The sequence below is a fragment of the Elgaria multicarinata genome, chromosome 21 (genome assembly GCF_023053635.1).
Source record: "Elgaria multicarinata webbii isolate HBS135686 ecotype San Diego chromosome 21, rElgMul1.1.pri, whole genome shotgun sequence".
Classification (NCBI taxonomy): domain Eukaryota; kingdom Metazoa; phylum Chordata; class Lepidosauria; order Squamata; family Anguidae; genus Elgaria; species Elgaria multicarinata.
Window position 1 is genome coordinate 6,733,221 of NC_086191.1, and position 20,518 is coordinate 6,753,738.

Genomic DNA, 20,518 nt, shown 5'->3' on the forward strand with positions numbered 1-20,518 from the left:
GGGCAACTTAAATGATTCAGGGGGTGGAGCATCTCCCCGACGAGGGAAGGTTACATCAACTGGGATTGTTTAGCTTGGAGAAAAGGAGGCTGAGGGGAGACAGGATGGAGGTGTTCAGAAATAAGCATGGTGTGGAGAATGTGGATCGGGAGACATTTTTCTCCCTCTCTCAAAATACTAGAACCCATTAGGGTCATCCCATGAAGCTGATGGGTGGGAGATCCAGGACAAATAAAAGGAAGGACTTCTTCACACAGCGCATAGTTAAATTATGTAATTCACTACCACAAGATGCCATGACGGCCCCCAATTCGGATGGCTTTAAAAGGGGGTTGGATAAATTCCTGGAGGAGAAGGCTATCCGTGGCTACTAGCCCTGATGGTTGTGTGCTATCTCCAGTATTTGAGGTTGTAAGCCTATGTGTACCAGTTGTTGAGGAACATGGGTGGGGGGGTGTTGTTGCACTATGTCCAGCCTTGTTGGTCCCTGGCTGATTGGCCACTGTGTGAACAGAGTGCTGGACTAGATGGACCCTTTGTCTGATCCAGCATCAGGGCACTTCGTATGTTCTTATGATACATACCAATTTTGTTTTCCCATGTAAAACATGGGAGCAAGACCCATTTAAAGCTCTGAACGTGAAATATATTAATAAATGGTTGAACATGTGCTCACGTTCATAGGTGTGTGTAAGGGTTGTGCCACTGTGTGAACAGAGTGCTGCACTAGATGGACCCTTGGTCTGATCCAGCAGGGCTCTTCTTATTATCTTATGTTGTTAATATATTGAAAACTCCACACAACGAGTCATGATTTAGATGACATTGAGACTCTTGGCCTCACATGGCGGTCACTACCTGGTTGTGACCCCTGACAGCTTCGAAATGCCAGAGAATTTGGTGGCAATGCAAATCACCACAAAAACCATGCTTGCATGGAATCCCCAGATACTTCGTCCAGTTGCCCCCAAATCAATCTATTTTCTTTTTTAAAAATGGTGGTCTTAGTGCTACAGAGTATTGAAAGGGTCAAACTTCGCTTTAGAACAAGTTAAATTTGACAGTTGTCCAACACAGAATTGGACTGTCACCCCAAATTGACAGCGAACAGCCTTCCCTTCCCCTTGGAGCTCTGCGGAATGTGTCACATGGGGCATTGTCCCCAAATATATCATGCATTATGCTCACGGCGATCCCAACCTTGCTCTCTTTCAGACCCTTTTCCATCGCGGAAACATGACTTTCGGTTACGGAAACTGCTGCTTCACCTGCGATTCCCAGTGCCCCCCTCATCACGTGTACATCCAGCCCCCTCCTTTCTGCATCACCGTCCCAGGGCCCATCATGAGCGCCTCCAATAATGATTCGTGTGCCGTGTCCTGCGATGCGCCCTGTGGCTATGGCTGTGGAGGCTACGGTGGAGGTTGTGGAGGCTACGGAGGCTGGGGAGGCTACGGAGGAGGTTGTGGAGGCTACGGAGGCTGGGGAGGCTACGGAGGAGGTTGTGGAGGCTACGGAGGCTGGGGAGGCTATGGACGAAGATCTGGCTGGGGTTGTTCTGGTGGCTGGGGATGGTAATCCTACTGCTCACACCAAGCCCAGAAGAAACCTGTAGAAACTCAAGGAATGACCCGGCATTGGACTTTTGACATAGTTCTGTGGCCGAGACTGTTTCAGCCTGGCTGACTATGAGCCTGAGCAAGCTCAAAGATAGTTGATTGCAGCTTCTCAGAGGACCTCTAAAAGTCAGGCTTTCATTCTTCTTCTTCTCACCATTTTTTTTTCTGTTTGCGCCCTGTGATGTTGCTGTTTCAACTATGAGCCTCATCGCTCTCAGCTTTTTCACAAAATCGCCAGGTAGGATAAGAAAAGCTTGCACTGCGGATGGAGATAGAGATCCAGAGCTTTCTAAGAACGTTGGTGGCTTGCTCTTGGACTTGTGCCTAAGCTATACGAGATGTTCTACAGCTGGGTTTGACCTCCGGATGTTTTTGGAATCCAGCTCCTATTGGCCCTATCCAGGATGGCCAATGGCTGGGTCTGATAGGAGTTGTGATCCAGCAACATCTGATGGGTCACTTCCACAGTTCTTTTCTATAGAGATTTTCCTTGGTTCCTTCGATGGGGCTGCATCCTATGAGCTGTTGACCCAAATCGGTGGAAACTCAAGTAGAACAACATTTGCAAGAACCAGGATTGCCGTGTGCCTTTCTAGCTCTGATAATGAACTGAGATGTTAGAGAAATGCTGTTTCTTGTCCTGTCTTAGCTTATTCTGTAACTGTGTATACCTTCAATATCATTAAAAAAAAATGCATGCATCATATCACTTGTGTTCTTGTTTTGCTACTCCTGGTTTGATCCATACTATTGAAGTAGCAGTGAAATGCCTACTTTCCCAATGATGGCATATGTTTGCCTGTATTCATTTTTGACCCTCTTAATCATGTTATCCCTTGCTCCCTTCCTTAATGTCTTGACTGATGAGCTATATGATAAGTGTGAGAGGTTGGCACACCTGATTCTGGACTCAGGAGGGGGAGAAATTCGTTTGGTTTGCATTAATGTGAACATACCTTTTTACACCTTTCAATCATTATCTGAACCAAAACTCAGTTATCCTTCGACAGTCACAGTTCTTTGAATGTGTGGAGTTCTCCAACAAAAAATGTGCATTGAATGATCATCTGAAATGCAACATGTTAGGAGAGGTGTTTGCAAAAAAAGAAGACGTGTACATCATGCAAAGATTTGCACAAATGCATATAGTTGGAGAAATGCCCACAAATATGACTGTGCATTTTCATGTGATCTCTTAACAACAGACTCTCAAAGTTTTGGTCAAACCAGAATTGAGATATTCCCAATGTTTGAAAGGGGGCGAAGTTAAGATTAGGAGGGGGGGGGGGAAGTGAAATGGAGAGAAAGTGAAATTTTTAAAAAATCATCCTTCTCTAGATGAGATGACATAATACAATCCGGGAAATCTCTTCTTATGGTCTTAATGTAACCTGCAAATCACATTGTTTTAATTCTGATGATGCAACTTGGGAAGAGTCTTGTGCAAAACTATGGCCTGAAGCTACAGGTGTTCTTCGAAAAATGACTCACTGACTAAAACAAGATAAAACAGACTTCCTGGTTTTTCTCTCCACTTTCACTCCTTGGCATCCTTAAAAAGAGAAAAATCCTCAGGGTGTAAGCCCAAATGGTGTAACCATCCCACCCTTGGAGAACAAAACCAGAGATAAACCACAGGAGCCGAAGAATGCCCCAGATGGTCTGTTACAATCATAGAATCATAGAATAGTAGAGTTGGAAGGGGCCTATAAGGCCATCTAGTCCAACCCCCTGCTCATTGCAGGAATATACCTTAAAGCATCCCTGACAGATGGCTGTCCAGCTGCCTCTTGAATGCCTCTAGGGTGGGAGAGCCCACAACCTCCCTAGGTTACTGGTTCCATTGTCGTACTGCTCTAACAGTCAGGACGTTTTTCCTGATGTCCAGCCGGAATCTGGCTTCCTGTCACTTGAGCCCATTATTCCGTGTCCTGCACTCTGGGAGGATCTAGAAGAGATCCTGGCCCTCCTCTGTGTGACAACCTTTTAAGTATTTGAAGAGTGCTATCATGTCTCCCCTCAATCTTCTCTTCTCTGGGGCTAAACATGCCTGGAGAAGAGAAGATTGAGGGGAGACATGATAGCACTCTTCAAATACTTAAAAGTTTGATAAGGGTGCTAGAAAATAATGTGTCACACACACACACACACACACACACACTGTTGCAGTCACATTGTAGGAACCTAGAAGTTACTGGAGATCAAGGAGTTCAAATGGACTGGTTTCTCCATTTCCACTTTCCGTCATGGGGCCTTGGAATGAAGCATTCTGGGAAATCAAACATGGCTTCCACCAGTCTCTCAGAGACTGGAATCGGTGTTAGAAGAGACCACTGCTCTGCTCAGTGGATGGATCTTGCATATTCACCATCCGCAACAGATTCCTGTCAAGCTTTTCTTTAAACACTCCCAACAAATGAGAGCCTAGCTTCTCCCATTATCGGGCCCTCCCCTAATTTCAGACCATACTTCCAAACAGAAAGGGACAGAGTAAAGATTGGGACAGAAGAAAGAAGAAGAACTAAACAAAAAAATGCTCGAGAATCCAATTTGGTGGAATGCAGTGAGTCCAATGCAGCTAAGTGCCAATTTCTCAGGGACATCGCTGGCCATTGGATATCCTTGGACAGGAAGGAGTTTAAAAGGGCTTCCATTTGAGCCTTGCTGGAGAAATGAAGTCTTCCTGAGCTGTTCATGTGGTCCTACTTCAATTACTCCTTCATCTTGCCTCTATGGCAGGACCTGCACTACTGCTTCCAAATGGTTTATACAGTAATGATAACTGATTGGGGCGCAGGACACACTCCATAGACAGTTTTCACACCATTTTCAAAGTGTCATATCCTACTCGGGGTAGATCTGGCCCTTGTTTGCCAGTTCTGTCTCCTAATTTGTCCCCTGGTTCTGACTTACTCTTTGATTCACCCATCCTGGCTTGCTTAGAATCATAGAATAGCAGAGTTGGAAGGGGCCTACAAGGCCATCCAGTCCAACCCCCTGCCAACTGATCCTGTGGCTCCTGGCTCATTCCAGTTAATTGCCCATGGTCCAGATCTGGTGATGGATTAGGGAAAATATGCTCGTCCCTAGTGCAAAATGCCACCACGTGACTGTAAACCTGGGCTAATCATGTAGCCTCTCTTATATCCATTTAAGCCAAAGTGCATTGGCTGACATTTTGCTCCCAGACTCAATTAATGTACTGGGGGAAAAAAACCCCAGATAGTCTCAAGTAGTCTGGGTCCTCTGTATCTTGTCTTCTCCTGCATGAAACTTCCTGATTATTCACTGCCAGGTGAGGTTTTAGGGTTCTTGTACTAGCGTGCAAAGCCCTAAACAACTTGGGACCAGGATACCTGCAGAGGCCACCAGTGAGGGAGGAAGCAGCAGCCAGGCACCTCTCCACCGTGCCTGGGTCCAGCTCCAGCTCAGAGCCCCCTCCCTCCTGCTACCAACTGTCTCTGCAGAGGCCACCAGTGAGGGAGGAAGCAGCAGCCAGGCACCTCTCCACCGTGCCTGGGTCCAGCTCCAGCTGAGAGCCCCCTCCCTCCTGCTACCAACTGTCACTGCAGAGGCCACCAGTGAGGGAGGAAGCAGCAGCCAGGCACCTCTCCACCGCGCCTGGGTCCAGCTCCAGCTGAGAGCCCCCCCTCCCTCCTGCTGTCAACTGTAACTGCTGAACTTTCCAACTAAGATTGTAGTGCCTGAATTTGCTTTCCTTTCCCCCCTCCTCCTCCTCCCTCCCAATCCCCTTTCCTTTTGTGTCATGTCTTTTAGATTGTAAGCCTGTGGGCAGGGACTGTCAAGAAATACTTTTGTAAGACGCCGTGAGAGCCTTTTTTGGCTGAATGGCGGCATAAAAATCCTTAAATAATAAATAAATAAATAAATACCCGAGAGAGCGCCTTCTCCCCTATCAACCTGCCCAATCGCTGAGGTCATCCAAGGGTATGCTTCTGGCGATGCCATATTGACCTATGGTCTGATTGGAGTCCACCAGGGGAAGAGCCTTCAGTGTAGTGGCCCCCATCCAATGGAATTCCCTGCCTCTGGAGGCCAGGCAAGCACCAGGTTTGTATTCCTTCCGGCGCCTCCTGAAAACCTTGTCGTTCCAGGAAGTCTTCCCTTAACAACCAGCTGTTTTGGTTCTTTTAAAATTGTACTTTTAGTGTGTTTGTACTCTTTTATTCGATTTGCCCACTGCTCTGAAATGCATGAATGGGGAGCAGCCTATGAATATTGTAAATTAAATAAATAAACAAATAAGATTTGTAGAGGGTGCGTTATGCAGAGGGAGGGTTTCCTGGAGTCAGAATCTGACCCGATGTTTAGTGTTTTTGACTTCTCAGGCTCCCATAGGAAAGAAGCAAAAGGGAGACAGCATGTAGAGGGATGGTTATGCACTCAACATCAGGAGAAAGCAACCTTGAATGGTTGCTGAGACCACCGCACCTTGGCAAGGCCTAGAAACATCAACGCCAATCCTGGCCTTTATGAACACCCTGGAAATATGAAACTGCAGCAGAGGACTGCTAGGAAGGCACCACTGAATTTCCCACCATGCACAGGATTAAAGCAACAAATGGTGATTGTTGACTGCCCCAAATCATAATAATAATAATAATGGTGTCCTCCATCATCTAGGGACACTGAATTTGGTGGGTGCCCACTGAGTTCCATTCACCTTGGGTTGCTCTTCAGTTGACTAATGGTCTTCTGCTATTGCTCAGCTTCCTCCTATGTCTGTTAGGCTCCTCCCCCAAAGTACCAGTCACAACTAGACTGGTGACATCCTCTGCCCACTAAGGTACCTTATTTCACAAGAACATAAGAACATAGGAAGTGCCATGATGCTGGATCAGACCAAGGGTCCATCTAGTCCAGCACTCTGTTCGCACAGTGGCTGACCACCCATCAGCCAGGGATGAACAAGCAGGACATGGTGCAACAGCACCCTCCCACCCATGTTCCCCAGCAACTGGTGCACACAGGCTTATTGTCTTGAATACTGGAGATAGCACACAACCATCAGGGCTAGTAGCCATGGATAGCCTTTGCCTCCAGGAATTTATCCAACCCCCTTTTCAAGCCATCCAAATTGGGGGCCATCACTACATCTTGTGGTCGTGAGTTCCATAATTTAACAAGGCCCTATCCATGATCTGCCAGGTGCTATTCTTAGTCACAGCCTTGAAGCAGTGTGAGTCTCAGGATCTGACCTTCAGGAATTCTGCCCTGGGAGTGGACTGGGAGGGGCGAAAAATTCATGAAACCTCAGTAGTGTTGGGGGAGAATGGTGATTCCAATGTCAAAGAAAAAGTTGCAGTAGATCACGCAATACCAAATTCGGGTCTGCTATTCATATTAATAACCTCTGGAGAGCCCCAGATTATTCAGTGCATGGCGTGGGAAGGAGCCAAAACAAGAACAGAAGAGAAAAGAGCAACAAAAGACAGTTGTTATGAGAATGCCATGAGAACTTTTAATGCAAAAAAATAAATAAAATGGAAGAAAACAAGTTTGCAGGCAGGACAAAATGGTACCGATTTGAAATAGACTACAGTATTCAAAGGAAATAATTATATTGCTTGTGGATGTAGTTCACCCTGGCTGAACACAGAACAAGGCTTAATCACGTAAGTATGTCCAGATATGGGCCGTGTGCCAATATTATTTATTATTATTTATTATTTCATTTATATCCCGCCTTTTTTCCTCCAAGGAACCCAAGGCGGAGAACATAATCCTCCTCCTCTCCATGTTATCCTCACAACAACAACCCTGTGAGGTAGGTTGGGCTGAGCGTCTGTGACTGGCCCAAAGTCACCCAGTAGGTTTTCATGGCCGAGTGGGGACTAGAACCCAACACTTTAGCCACTACACCACACTGGCTCTCAATGTGAATGGTTCTGATCCATATAATCCCTGTGGTATGCATGCATGGCCCATAGTAATCCTTGAATAGTCTGCAAATGGAATAAAACAATTCTGGGGGCATAGTCCACATGGCAGAAGGAAGCAACGAAAGCCCTTTTCAATGTTCACTATCTGAACTACTGCAGTTCTGAATTTGCAAGCATAGAACAAGGAACATGGACTATTCTCATACAAACACGCTTTGAGCCACTGTATGGATCAAGCTCACAGAGGTAATTGGCATATGATGGACAGGTATGCTTTAAGTTGGATTCCTACATTGAGCAGGGGGTTGGACTTGATGGCTTTAGAGGCCTCTTCCAATTCTACTATTCTATGATTCTGTGACATGGAAACTTATACGCTCAGGGTGTATCTACACCAACTGGTTGAAGAGACATGTCCACGCCGCAGGGAATCCTGGGAAGTGTAGTTCAGTGAGAAACGAACCATTGCCAAACTGCAATTCTCAGGATTCTTTTGGAGAAGCCTTGCCATGTGAAAACTTACTACAGTGGTAGATGTCAGAAAGCTAAAGAAAAATGCGTTGGCAGGGCTTTCAATGATGCTGAGAAGACCCTTCACAACTTCCATATGAGACTGCGTGGTGTCAGCATTTTTGGAAGCTATACCAAGAGGACTCTGTGTAACATGGGATTGTTCTTTTTTCTGGATGTTTGTTTTCATGGATATTCTTTTTAAGTTTGACATGCCCGGGATCTCAGCAGTGGCCATATCCCCAACCACAGCCTCCACGGCCTCCTCCCCAGCCATAGCCACATGGTGCATCACAGGAGACGGCACATGAATCATCGGCACAGCTCATGATGGGCCCCGGGACTGTGATAAGGAAAGGAGGAGGCTGGATCTGTACATGGTGTGGGGGACATTGAGATTCGCAGGTGAAGCCACAGTTTCCGTAAGGCATCTTTCAACAAGAGAGGAGGGTCTGAAATGATAAAATTGGAATACGTCATAATGAATTGAATACCCCAAGACAATCAGAACAAGATGATATTTTGAAAAGCGTGTTCAGAAGAGGGCAACCAGGATGATCAGGGGTCTGGAAACAAAGCCCTATGAAGAGAGACTGAAAGAACTGGGCATGTTTAGCCTGGAGAAGAGAAGATTGAGGGGAGACATCATAGCATTCTTCAAAGACTTGAAAGGTTGTCACACAGAGGAGGGCCAGGATCTCTTCTCGATCCTCCCAGAGTGCAGGACACGGAATAACGGGCTCAAGTTAAAGGAAGCCAGATTCCAGCTGGACATCAGGAAAAACTTCCTGACTGTTAGAGCAGTACGACAATGGAATAAGTTACCTAGGGAGGTTGTGGGCTCTCCCACACTAGAGGCCTTCAAGAGGCAGCTGGACAACCATCTGTCAGGGATGCTTTAAGGTGGATTCCTGCACTGAGCAGGAGGTTGGACTCGATGGCCTTATAGACCCCTTCCAACTCTCCTATTCTATGATTCTATGAACAGTGGTGTGTGTGTGCCATATTTTATCAATGTGCTCATCAGAAAAAAATGGGGGAGAGGCACATGCGGTGAACTGAAAACTGGCAACCAAGAGAGGGTGTGTAGAACACTGCACAACATTTGGTTGAAAGTGCTGGGTATGTTTAGCCTGGAGAAGAAAAAATTAAAGGAAGATTTGACTGCCTTCTTATATTGGAAATACGAGTGCTGGAGCTGACTTTTTCCTCTGTTGCTCCATAGAGTGGATCACAACCAGTAGGTGGAAATTGCAGGGAACTAGATTTTGGCTTAACATTAGGAGAAATGTCCTACTACACTGCCTTTATAGGACTGTCCTTCGCTGAAGGTCCTCAAGAAGAGGCTAGGCAGGCAACTACCTGGGGTGCTATTGTAATATTGAGTAGAAGATTGGACTGGAAAATCCTTCCAACTCCAAAGTTCTATTATTCTGCGACATGAGAAGACACCACTCCTATCTTGGAAATGAGAAGTATGAACCAGTTACCTAGGGAGGTGGTGGGCCCTTCCACACTAGTGGCCTTCAAGAGGCAGCTGGACAGCCATCTGTCAGGAATGCTTTAAGGGGGATTCCTGCATGGGGGTTGGACTCGATTGCCTTATAGGCCCCTTCCAACTCTATGCTTCTATGATTCTATGAGTCTATGTCATTTGGAATGCTAAAATCTGGGGAGAAATTTGGTTCAGGAGAATTTGGGAATGTCCCTCTGATTAACTCACTGTTTTGGCCTACAGACAAATAGCCCTGTTGTCTGGGGTGAATGGGAGTTGTATTCCAACACATCTGGAAGGCACCAGAAGTGGGAAGTTTGAGGCAGAGATTAAGCAAAACCATCATCATACATACTTATTCATTGATTTATTTAAAACATTTGTATCCCGCCCTAGATCATTAGGATCTCAGGCTGGCGTCCAGATAAAAGCATACAGTATAAAACAATAAATATACACAGATATAAACAAATTAAACCACGAACCAACTTAAAACAATATATAATTTAAAAGCAGTAAAAACAATTAAAACTATGTGCCCTCTTAGTGAATTTAACCATTAAAGGCTTTGTTAAAAAGCCATGTTTTTACTTGGCGTCGAAATGAATAAATACCTGGTATTCTGAGGACGGAAACCCCAAGGCGTGATGGCAAAGCAAGAGATGTTCTCGTTTGATACCCTCTGAGTTTGAAATCCCTTTTATACCATCTCAGGAGTGCCTGCAAAGATGGTTGGTAGCTTTTCATGTACAAAGATATAATTAGAAGGTGACCAAACTGATCTTTTGCGTTGAGTACCCCCTTCCAGCCCAAAACCACCATGTAATTGGTACATCACTGTTTGTGATAATTGGTCTATTTCCTGCCCACTCATAACTCACTGAAAGAAATCCTTTCAGTTTAAAGCTTGAAATGCAATATTGCGCCATGTTGCGTGTTAGATTTATAAAAAGCTGAGCTGATGCCTTCCACATCAGAGAGACATAAACAAGCAAAGCATAACTATAAAAGAGGGTTGAAAAGAAATGCTTGGACAGTAATAATTAAGAGATCTGTGGTCAAACTTACGACATGTCCCTATCTGAAATGTCAACCCAAACCTTTGCTAACAAACTTGAAGGTCAGACACACATACATAGCTATGAATGTTTCAATGGAGTTCTCCCATCAAAGATACTAGGGTAGAACTGCAATCCATGAGGTTTTTTTAAATGAATAAATAAATACCTGATCTTCCCCACCCCACCCATGCCACAACCTCCTCCGTAGCCTCCTCTGCCACCATATCAGCCACAACCTCCTCCGTAGCCTCCTCTGCCACCATATCCGCCACAACCTCCTCCGTAGCCTCCTCTGCCACCATATCCACCACAACCTCCTCCGTAGCCTCCTCTGCCACCATATCCACCACAACCTCCTCCGTAGCCTCCTCTGCCACCATATCCACCACAACCTCCTCCGGAGCCTCCTCTGCCATCATATCCACCACAACCTCCTCCGTAGCCTCCTCTGCCATCATATCCACCACAACCTCCTCCGTAGCCTCCTCTGCCATCATATCCACCACAACCTCCTCCGGAGCCTCCTCTGCCATCATATCCACCACAACCTCCTCCGTAGCCTCCTCTGCCATCATATCCACCACAACCTCCTCCGTAGCCTCCTCTGCCACCATATCCGCCACAACCTCCTCCGTAGCCTCCTCTGCCACCATATCCACCACAACCTCCTCCGTAGCCTCCTCTGCCACCATATCCACCACAACCTCCTCCGGAGCCTCCTCTGCCACCATATCCACCACAACCTCCTCCGGAGCCTCCTCTGCCATCATATCCACCACAACCTCCTCCGTAGCCTCCTCTGCCATCATATCCACCGCAACCTCCTCCGTAGCCTCCTCTGCCATCATATCCGCCACAACCTCCTCCGTAGCCTCCTCTGCCACCATATCTGCTACAACCTCCACCGCCATAGCCACAGGGTGCATCGCAGGACACGGCACACGAATCATTATTGGAGGCACTCATGATGGCCCCTGGGATGGTGATGCAGAAAGGAGGGGGCTGAATGGCCACGTGGTGCAGAGGGCACTGGGATTCACAGGTGAAGTGGCAGTTTCTGTACCCAAAAGTCATCTTTCCATGGTAGAAAAGGGTCTGAAAGAGAGTAAGGTTGGGTTCAACAACCCCACTCTGTGCCCTGTGCCTGGCTCCTTGCAGTTACTCATGAGGAGCTGAGACAACCCACAATGCCCGGCCACACATTCTGCAGTCTCGGGATCATCCTGAGACCATGGGAAAAGTGGGCTAAAAGGGTAGGCCGATATCCTGGGCCAAGGGAGGTATCATCCTTCCCTGCTCCCGGGATGCCCTGTGCATCATGTGGTCAAACAGGGATGATCCCGGGGTGATCACCGGGATATCACCTGATCTAGCTGTGGCCTAAGCCTCTTTGAATTCAATGTGACTTACTCCAAGCTACCTGTGAAGAGGGAGGGATAGAGAACTTCAACTTGGCAGTATCGCAATATGAACTGACTGGATCCACTGTACATCACTTGATCTAATGTACATATTGGAACGTACTTAAGCATCAGATTGTGTACTTCTCCAAATGTTGTGGGGCAATTCTTGGTTCTAACCGCCCCCCTCCCAAAAAAAAAACCCAGTACAGTATCAAAATGAAGGGATATACAAGACATAAGTTACATTTCACAAATAATACTGACATCCCCCTTTTTGCAGCTTCCAATGTGAATACAAGCAATCACTAATTTTATTGGGAACTTTTCACAATTTCCTGAACATGTGCACACTTGCGCAAATGCGCACCTCCAATGCTAAAGGATGCTAGTCCAATATCTGGATGGTCACACATTCTGCATCCTTGCAAAAGATAGAACCCAAATGTCGAGGAATGGCAGATGGCTAATACATCGGTGGAGATTGAGTAACAAGATCAGATCATTTGATGAAGGGGATGGCCAACATCGAGGGCATCCACCGTCAGATCCATACTCCATGAAAAGACACCCTCACAAAAGCCATGCTTGGATTTCCCCACAAGCTTGGCCCATTTGTGGTCCATCTCTTAAAGCTCAGGAAATTGCAGTGTCAACAATTACAATGATTTGGGTGTGATCCCTACAACAGCTGTAATCCAGTCATTAATTCCAAATTGAGCATGCCCAAGGGATGTGTCAAGGGCCCAAGGGTGCCCCGGGAATGGTATAAAAGAGCACTTCATCCCAGACCTTCTCATCATCTTCTCTTCACTCCTGAACAGAGCATCTTTGCATCTTCTCCTTGGAGAACCAGGTATGTTCTGATCTAATTCAGTTCTCTCGTAGGTAGGAAATAGTTGCAATTCCTTCAAGCTAACTCTGGAGGTCAGAGGGAGGCATGGTGACCCAAAGGTTAGATGGTACCAAATTTATGGGGAGCGGCAAGTTCTGGCCCAATTCTTAATTGCTACCTTTGGACACCGGTTTCCACCATGGAGAGTTGAAATTGACGCAATATTCTAGAATGATTTTTACCTCGAGCCAAACCTGGAAGCAGATCTTGAAGGAAACTTCTCAAGTCAAAGATAGGAATTGACAGGCATTCAGCGCAAATTATCTTATCCATGCAACTGGAGATGCCAAACATTGAACTTGTTCTGTTGGGAAGATCGAACATTATACATGCAAACCTGCAGTTAACAAGGCAAAATGTCCCAACTCTCTTCTGCAGCGATCAACATATAGGAGTCAAGGGCCGTTTCTACACCAGCCCGAAAATGTGGGCTGGTCACGGCTGAGTCCCTGTGTGTCCAAATGATGCACAGGGTCTCCCTGGGGCAGAGGGGGACAAGCACAGGTTTTCCCAGGGGTAAATACTCCCTGGCCGTAGCTAGACCTAAGGTTGTCCTGGGGTCAAACCTGTTCATCTAAGTGCCACACAGGGCATCCAGCGCTCAGGCAGGGACGAACCCAGGATGATCCTGGGATAAACCTTAGGTCTAGCTACGCCCCCTGGTAAAACCTGATTCCTCCTGCAGTCTCGGGATCATCCCGAATTCGGTGGCAGTGACAACCTCACCCATCAATCCATTTTATGTTTTGAAAAAGGGTGGTTTTAGTGCTACAGAGAGTTAAAAATGACTTTTTTTTTTTTGCTTAGGGACTGTTTTACAGCATCAAAGAGGTTTCCCATCCAAAACTGATAGCAAACCACTATTTTCCCTTCCTTGCAGCTCCACAGAGTGTGGGGTACCCTACAGTATGGGGATTGTCCAGGTGTGCATGTTGAAAAATTGCTTTTGCAAGCCACCCAAGTTGTCCATCCCTGCTGTAACCCTTGCAATGTTTTTTGCGTTATGCTGATGTTGAACCCAACCTTGCTGTCTTTCAGACCGTTTACCACCACAGAAAGATGACTTTTGGGTACGGAAACTGCGGCTTCACCTGTGAATCCCAGTGCCCTCCTCACCATGTGAACATTCAGCCCCCTCCTTTCTGCATCACCATTCCGGGGCCCATCATGAGTGCCTCCAATAATGATTCGTGTGCCGTGTCCTGCGATGCGCCCTGTGGCTATGGCTGTGGAGGCTACGGAGGAGGTTTTGGTGGATATGGTGGCAGAGGAGGCTACGGAGGAGGTTGTGGAGGATATGGTGGCTGGGGAGGCTACGGAGGAGGTTGTGGAGGATATGGTGGCTGGGGAGGCTATGGAGGAGGTTGTGGAGGATACGGTGGCTGGGGAGGCTACGGAGGAGGTTGTGGTGGATACGGAGGCTGGGGAGGCTACGGGCGAAGATCTGGCTGGGGTTGTTCTGGTGGCTGGGGATGGTAATCCTACCGCTCACACCAAGCCCAGAAGAAACCTGTAGAAACTCAAGGAATGACCCGGCATTGGACTTTTGACATAGTTCTGTGGCCGAGACTGTTTTCAGCCTGGCTGACTATGAGCCTGAGCAAGCTCAAAGATAGTTGATTGCAGCTGCTCAGAGGAACTCTAAAAGTCAGGCTTTCATTCTTCTTTTTCATGTTTTTTGCTCCCTGTGATGCTGATCTTTCGACTATGAGTCTTGTCGCTCTCTGACCTTCCGTTCTATCTCAGTGTTTTTGTAAACAATCTCTGGCTTGGAGGAGAAAAGGTTGCAGTGGGGATGGAGATAGAGATCCAGAGTTTGCTAAGGACATTGGTGGTCTGCTCTTGGACTTGTGCCTAAGCTATACGAGATGTTCTACAGCTGGGTTTGACCTCTGGACGTTTTTGGAATCCAGCTCCTGTTGGCCCTATCCAGGATGGCCAATGGTTGGGGCTGATGGGAGTTGTGATCCAGCAACATCTGATGAGTCACAGGTTCCACAGCTCTGATCTACAGAGAAGTTCCTTTGATGGGGCTGCATCCGCTGAGCCGTTGACCCAAATCGGCGGAATAATGAAGCTCAAGTGGAACAACCAGAAAGAACCAGGATTGCCGTGTGCCTTTCTAGCTCTGATAATGAATTGAGATGTTGGAGAAATGCTATTTCTTGTTCTGTCTTAGCTTATTCTATAACTCTGTATAACTTCAATATCATTAAAAAAAATGCATGCATCATATTACTTGCGTTCTTGTTTTGCTATTCCTGCTTTGATCCATAGTAACATAAGAAGTTAGAAAGGTCTATCGAGTCCGCACTGTTCACACAGTGGCCAAGCAGCTGTTGGCCAGGGACCACCAAAGCAGGTCATGGTGCAACAGCACCCTCCCACCCATGTTCCCCAGCAACTGGTGCACACAGGCTTAATGCCTCAGTTACTGGAGGTAGCACATAACCATCAGGGCTAGTAGCCATGGATAGCCTCCTCCTCCAGGAAAGTTGTAGTGAAAGGCCCACTTTCCCAATGAGAACATATGCTTGCCTTCTACAGTAAGTATGCGAGGGTAGTGGGGATTGGTCGAATGATTGCTGATGTCACAAAAACACTGTTGAGTGCTCAAATCAGAAAACAGGGAAGATCCTTTTTGAGTACCTAAAGGACAGGGCATTTGAGGGAGTCTCTTCCACCCACCCAAGCCCCAAATATGGTCACTTCTCAACTCTCCTGCAAGGATTCCAACTCCCTTCAAATCAAGGAGGTGAAGAAAGCATGGCACGATCTTTTCCCCTGGTCTGGCCCTTGTCTTATCCATTTGGTCTTGGAGAAGGGATCCATTGACTTTCATAGGTTGTTCCAGAGAGGGTTTGTGCTCCAGGACAGGCAGATGTTGCACCAATAGTCCAGTGTACCAGGGAGCCTGTTTCCTTTTAAAAAAGAAAAAGAAAAGAAAAGATGGAAGATCTAACAAAGGAACCTGCCCCTGCTGAGTCCAGGGATGGGTGAGAATTTTGTTTCTTTTCAATTTGGTAAGAACTTTGCAAAAGTTTCAAAATTCTCCATATTGGTGATAAAACAGCCTCTCCTGGACAGGGATATCTTGGCCACGGTGGTACAGGCATTGGTAACCTCAAGACTGGATTACTGCAACACATTCTATGTGGGGCTGCCCTTGAAGATGTTCTGGAAGCTGGAGCTAGTGCAGAACGCTGCAGCTCGGCTGTTGTCTGGAGCTGCCCCTTTCCAGCATGTAACTCCTCTGCTGAGGGAACTGCACCAGCTGCCTATTCGTACTGGGCCAGGTTTAAGGTTCTTGTACTAGTGTGCAAAGCCCTAAACAACTTGGGACCAGGATACCTGAGAGAGCGCCTTCTCCCTTACCAACCTGCCCGGTCACTGAGGTCATCCGAGTGTCTGCTTCTGGTGGTTCCACATAGATCCATCCTCCAATTGGAATCCACCAGGGGAAGAGCCTTCAGCGTGGTGGCCCCCCTCCTGTGGAATTCCTTGCCTCTGGAGGTCAGGCAGGCACCTGACCTCCTGAAAACATCATTATTCCAGGACACCTTTCCTTAATGTCCAGCCAGGAGTCACTGTATTTGCTTCTTTTAAAATCTGTTTTAAGTGTTATATTCTTTTTTAAAATTTATCTTGTACACCGCTCCGAAATTTTCAATGGGGAGTGGTATATAAATATTGTAAATAAATAAATAAATAATAAATAAAACAAACTATAGATTTTGGGAAAAACATCAGAAGAGAAGAACAAATGTGGAAGGAACACAGACGAATTCATCCATACAGGCCCAGGGGTTTGAGTGCATAGTTTTTAAACCTCTGCATTTAAATCCTTTATGTATTAAACCATGTTACTGCTGAATTAGGGTCTTTTTTTTCCACCTCTTTAAGAGCAATTGATAATTTGAATGATTGCTGAATAGATAGATTAATATGATTTGATTTGTATCACACCTTTTCTCCAAGAAAATGGAGCTCAACATAGCTAATAATAATAATACTGATAATAATAATGATACTACTACTACTACTACTACTACTACTACCAGATAAAAAGAGGTGAGAGGGAGAAATACAATAAAAATGTGGCTAAAATGATAACAAAACAAATACATAAAATGCAGAGTTATAAACACACATCAGTAACAGAATAAAACATCACACTTCAAGAAGGATGTTGACAAGCTGGAAGGGATTCAGAGGAGGGCCATGAGGGAAAACTGTGGAGAGGCAATGAGTGGGGTACTGCAGGGCTCAGTCCTGGGCCCAGTGCTCTTCAACAATTTTATTAATGATTTGGACGAAGAGGTGCAGGGAATGCTTATCAAATTTGCAGATGACACAAAATTGGGTGGGATAGCTAATACCCTGGAAGACAGAAGCAAACTTCAAAGTGATCTTGATAGGCTGGAGTGCTGGGCTGAAAACAACAGGATGAAATTTAATAGGGATAAACGCCAAGTTCTACATTTAGGAAACAGAAACCAAATGCACAGTTACAAGATGGGGGATACTTGGCTCAGCAACACTACAAATGAGAAGGATCTCAGACTTGTTGTAGATCAGAAGCTGAATATGAGCCAACAGTGTGATGTGGCTGCAAGAAAGGCAAATGCTATTTTGGGCTGCATTAATAGAAGTACAGCTTCCAAATCACATGAGGTACTGGTTCCTCTCTATTCGGCCCTGATTAGGCCTCATCTAGAGTATTGCGTCCAGTTCTGGGCTCTACAATTCAAGAAGGATGCAGACAAGCTGGAGCATGTTTAGAGGAGGGCAACCAGGATGATCAGGGGTCAGGAAACAAAGCCCTAGGAGGAGAGACTGAAAGAACTGGGCATGTTTAGCCTGGAGAAGAGGAGATTGTGGGGAGACATGATAGCACTCTTCAAATACTGGAAAGGTTGTCACACAGAGGAGGGCCAGGATCTCTTCTCGATCCTCCCAGAGTGCAGGACACGGAACAACAGGCTCAAGTTATAGGAAGCCAGATTCCGGCTGGGCATCAGGAAAAACTTCCTGACTGTTAGAGCAGTACGACAATGGAACTAGTTACCTAGGGAGGTTGTGGGCTCTCCCACACTAGAAGCCTTCAAGAGGCAGCTGGACAACCATCTGTCAGGGATGCTTTAGGGTGGGTTCCTGCATTGAGCAGGGGGTTGGACTCGATGGCCTTAGAGGCCCCTTCCAACTCTACTATTTTATGTTCTATGATTTTATGTTCAGAGACTCTTCTCAGCTGTCTCTGAGAATTTTGTTTGGTAGTTGTTTGGAAGTTGGCACTGTGGACACATATGTGAGGTTCAAGCATGTGCTGCAACCCAGGCCACAGCTGGACCTAAGGTTTATCCTGGGATCATCCAGGGTTCACCCCTGCCTGAGCACTGGATCCCCTGTGTGTCAACGAGATGAACAGGTTTGACCCCTGGACGATCCAGGGATAAACCTTAGGTCTAGCTATGGCCTAAGAATGCAAATATAACCTTGCTGGATTAGAGGGAAGTTCCATCCTTGCTAAACACACCCAGTTCTTTCAGTCTCTCCTCACAGGGTTTTTGTTTCCAGAGCTCTGATCATCCATTAACCAGGGGGGACAAGGATCAAGAGGGCATATGGTCAGTCACATTGCTGCACGTATCCAAAAGAACAGTATGCTAGACTGGCATTTAACAGCATAGGCTGAGTTTTTTAACTGACCCCAGAATAGTTGTTTTTAAATGGATATTGTCTGCTTTTGTTTGTATTTTATGCTTTTTATGGTTTTAAATTTTGTATATTTCTTTTTAATGTTCACTGTTTTTAACTTTTGTAAACTGCCCAGAGAGCTTTGGCTATAGGGCGGTATAGAAACGTAATAAATAATAATAATAATAGATGGAACAAAATCAGAGAGACAGAAATTAAGATGCAATGACACTTTATTGAGAAAGAAAAGAACAGTTCACAAAGAAAGTCACTCTCTCTTTAAATTGTTGTTGAGAGGACATCAAAGAAAGCAGAGGGAGATCGATCAACAAAGGCTCTGATAGGAGGTTGATACAGTTCAACGTGGCTGTCCTTTTCAGGCCAGATCTGTAGAGTATGATGCTGAAGTCTCTAGTTTGACCCCATTCCCCCAACATGTTGGTCTACCAAGGCAGATTTAGACAGGAGAAACAAATGAGGATCAAGAAGCAGTGGAAAGACCCCAAGTTGATTAGGAGTGACGCCGGTTGAGGTTCCTTGGCTTTGCTCTGCATTGGCGACATAAGAGAGGCTTAAAGAGAATTCAAGACACTCACTTATGCAGCATAGAGAGGAGAAGAGGATAGTGATCAGAGAGAAAGATTGGAAGGACAATACTTAAATCAAGTAGCGCACAAAGAGAAAAAATGCAAGGCCACGCTCCGAGGTTCCTAAGAGCGTTAAACGGTTGTTATTCGTTCAACGTGGGAGGCTTTGGAAACTTGGCCATAAAGCTCAGGAGTGAATCATGGTTTTGGGCTCAGTCGCTGGGTCGTCGTGGCTTCGGACGTTCAGCATGTGAAACGACCGCCAACAAGGTCTTACCAACTCCCTCCTCCGCGGCCCCATCCTCGGCCTCCGCAGCAACCTCCACAACCCCCTCCGTAGCCACCTCCATAACCACCGGATCCGCCCCAGCCGCCTCGGCCACCCCAGCCCCCTCCGCAGCCACAGGGGTTATCACAGCACACGCCACACGAGTCATCGGCGCAGCACATGATGGGCCCCGGCACGGTGATGCAGAAGGGCGGTGGCTGGATGTGCACGTGATGCGGGGGGCATTGGGATTCGCAAGTGAAGCAACAGTTTCCGTAAGCCATCTTTCTGGAGGAAAGGAAGATCTGAAATGGCAAGTGGGAGACCATAGTAAGGAGAAGGCAGCTTTTGCTATTGGAATGGGCTATTTATTTGACAACACAAGACAACACAGCTGTTATTTGCAACATCAACATATAAGCTGGGTTCAGAAACAAGTCCTCAATAGTATCAAAAAACTGCTCTTGAATTTCTCAATTCAGCTGGCAGGGTGTCGATCCCATGAAAGAATTATGCTGTCTCATCCGGGGGGGGGGGGGGCAATAAAACAACCCTTTTATGTGAATTAGTGTGTTCTATGGCTGTACCCAGATTCTTTTTGTGTGGAGTTTTACCGACGTGCAGTGACATCTGTGTGCACGAGTGAAATCCCACGCAAGAAAAATCTTGACATGTTAAGAAAATAGAAAGCTGTTTCATACTGGGATATACTTTGCCTCCCCATAATATTTCTCCATCCAGGCAGTAACGTTGACTGCCACAGGCTTCGCTTTGTACCAACAATAATTCCTACCGTTGATGTTGCTGATAACCTGCATTGGTAAACACTTCAAGCAAGCAATCATGATGTGCTCGCATGTATGATTGCATCAGGATTCTTTTTTGTGTGTGGTGTTTTACTGATGCACACATAGGGCCCGTTCAGAAGGCACCCTAAACCATGGCTTTAACCATGGTGTTTAAGCTAGAAAGCCGGGCTGTGTTCAGAAGACACCTTAAATCATGGCTTTAACCATGGTGAATAAGGCTATTTGTTTTATTCACCGTGGTTAAAGCCGTGGTTTAAGGTGTCTTCTGAACACA

The 20,518-nt window shown here is 46.3% G+C and overlaps 1 protein-coding gene across 1 annotated transcript; it reads right to left on the reverse strand.

Annotated features, from left to right (window-relative positions):
* Positions 1 to 10,813: 10,813 nt before the first annotated feature.
* LOC134412313 (uncharacterized) lies at positions 10,814 to 11,662 on the reverse strand. The gene is made up of 2 exons (XM_063146213.1): positions 11,176 to 11,662; positions 10,814 to 10,953 (listed from the first exon to the last, which is right to left on the reverse strand). The coding sequence occupies exons 1-2, from the start codon at positions 11,660 to 11,662 to the stop codon at positions 10,814 to 10,816; spliced, it is 627 nt and encodes a 208-aa protein (XP_063002283.1).
* Between the last annotated feature and the right edge of the window lie 8,856 nt (positions 11,663 to 20,518).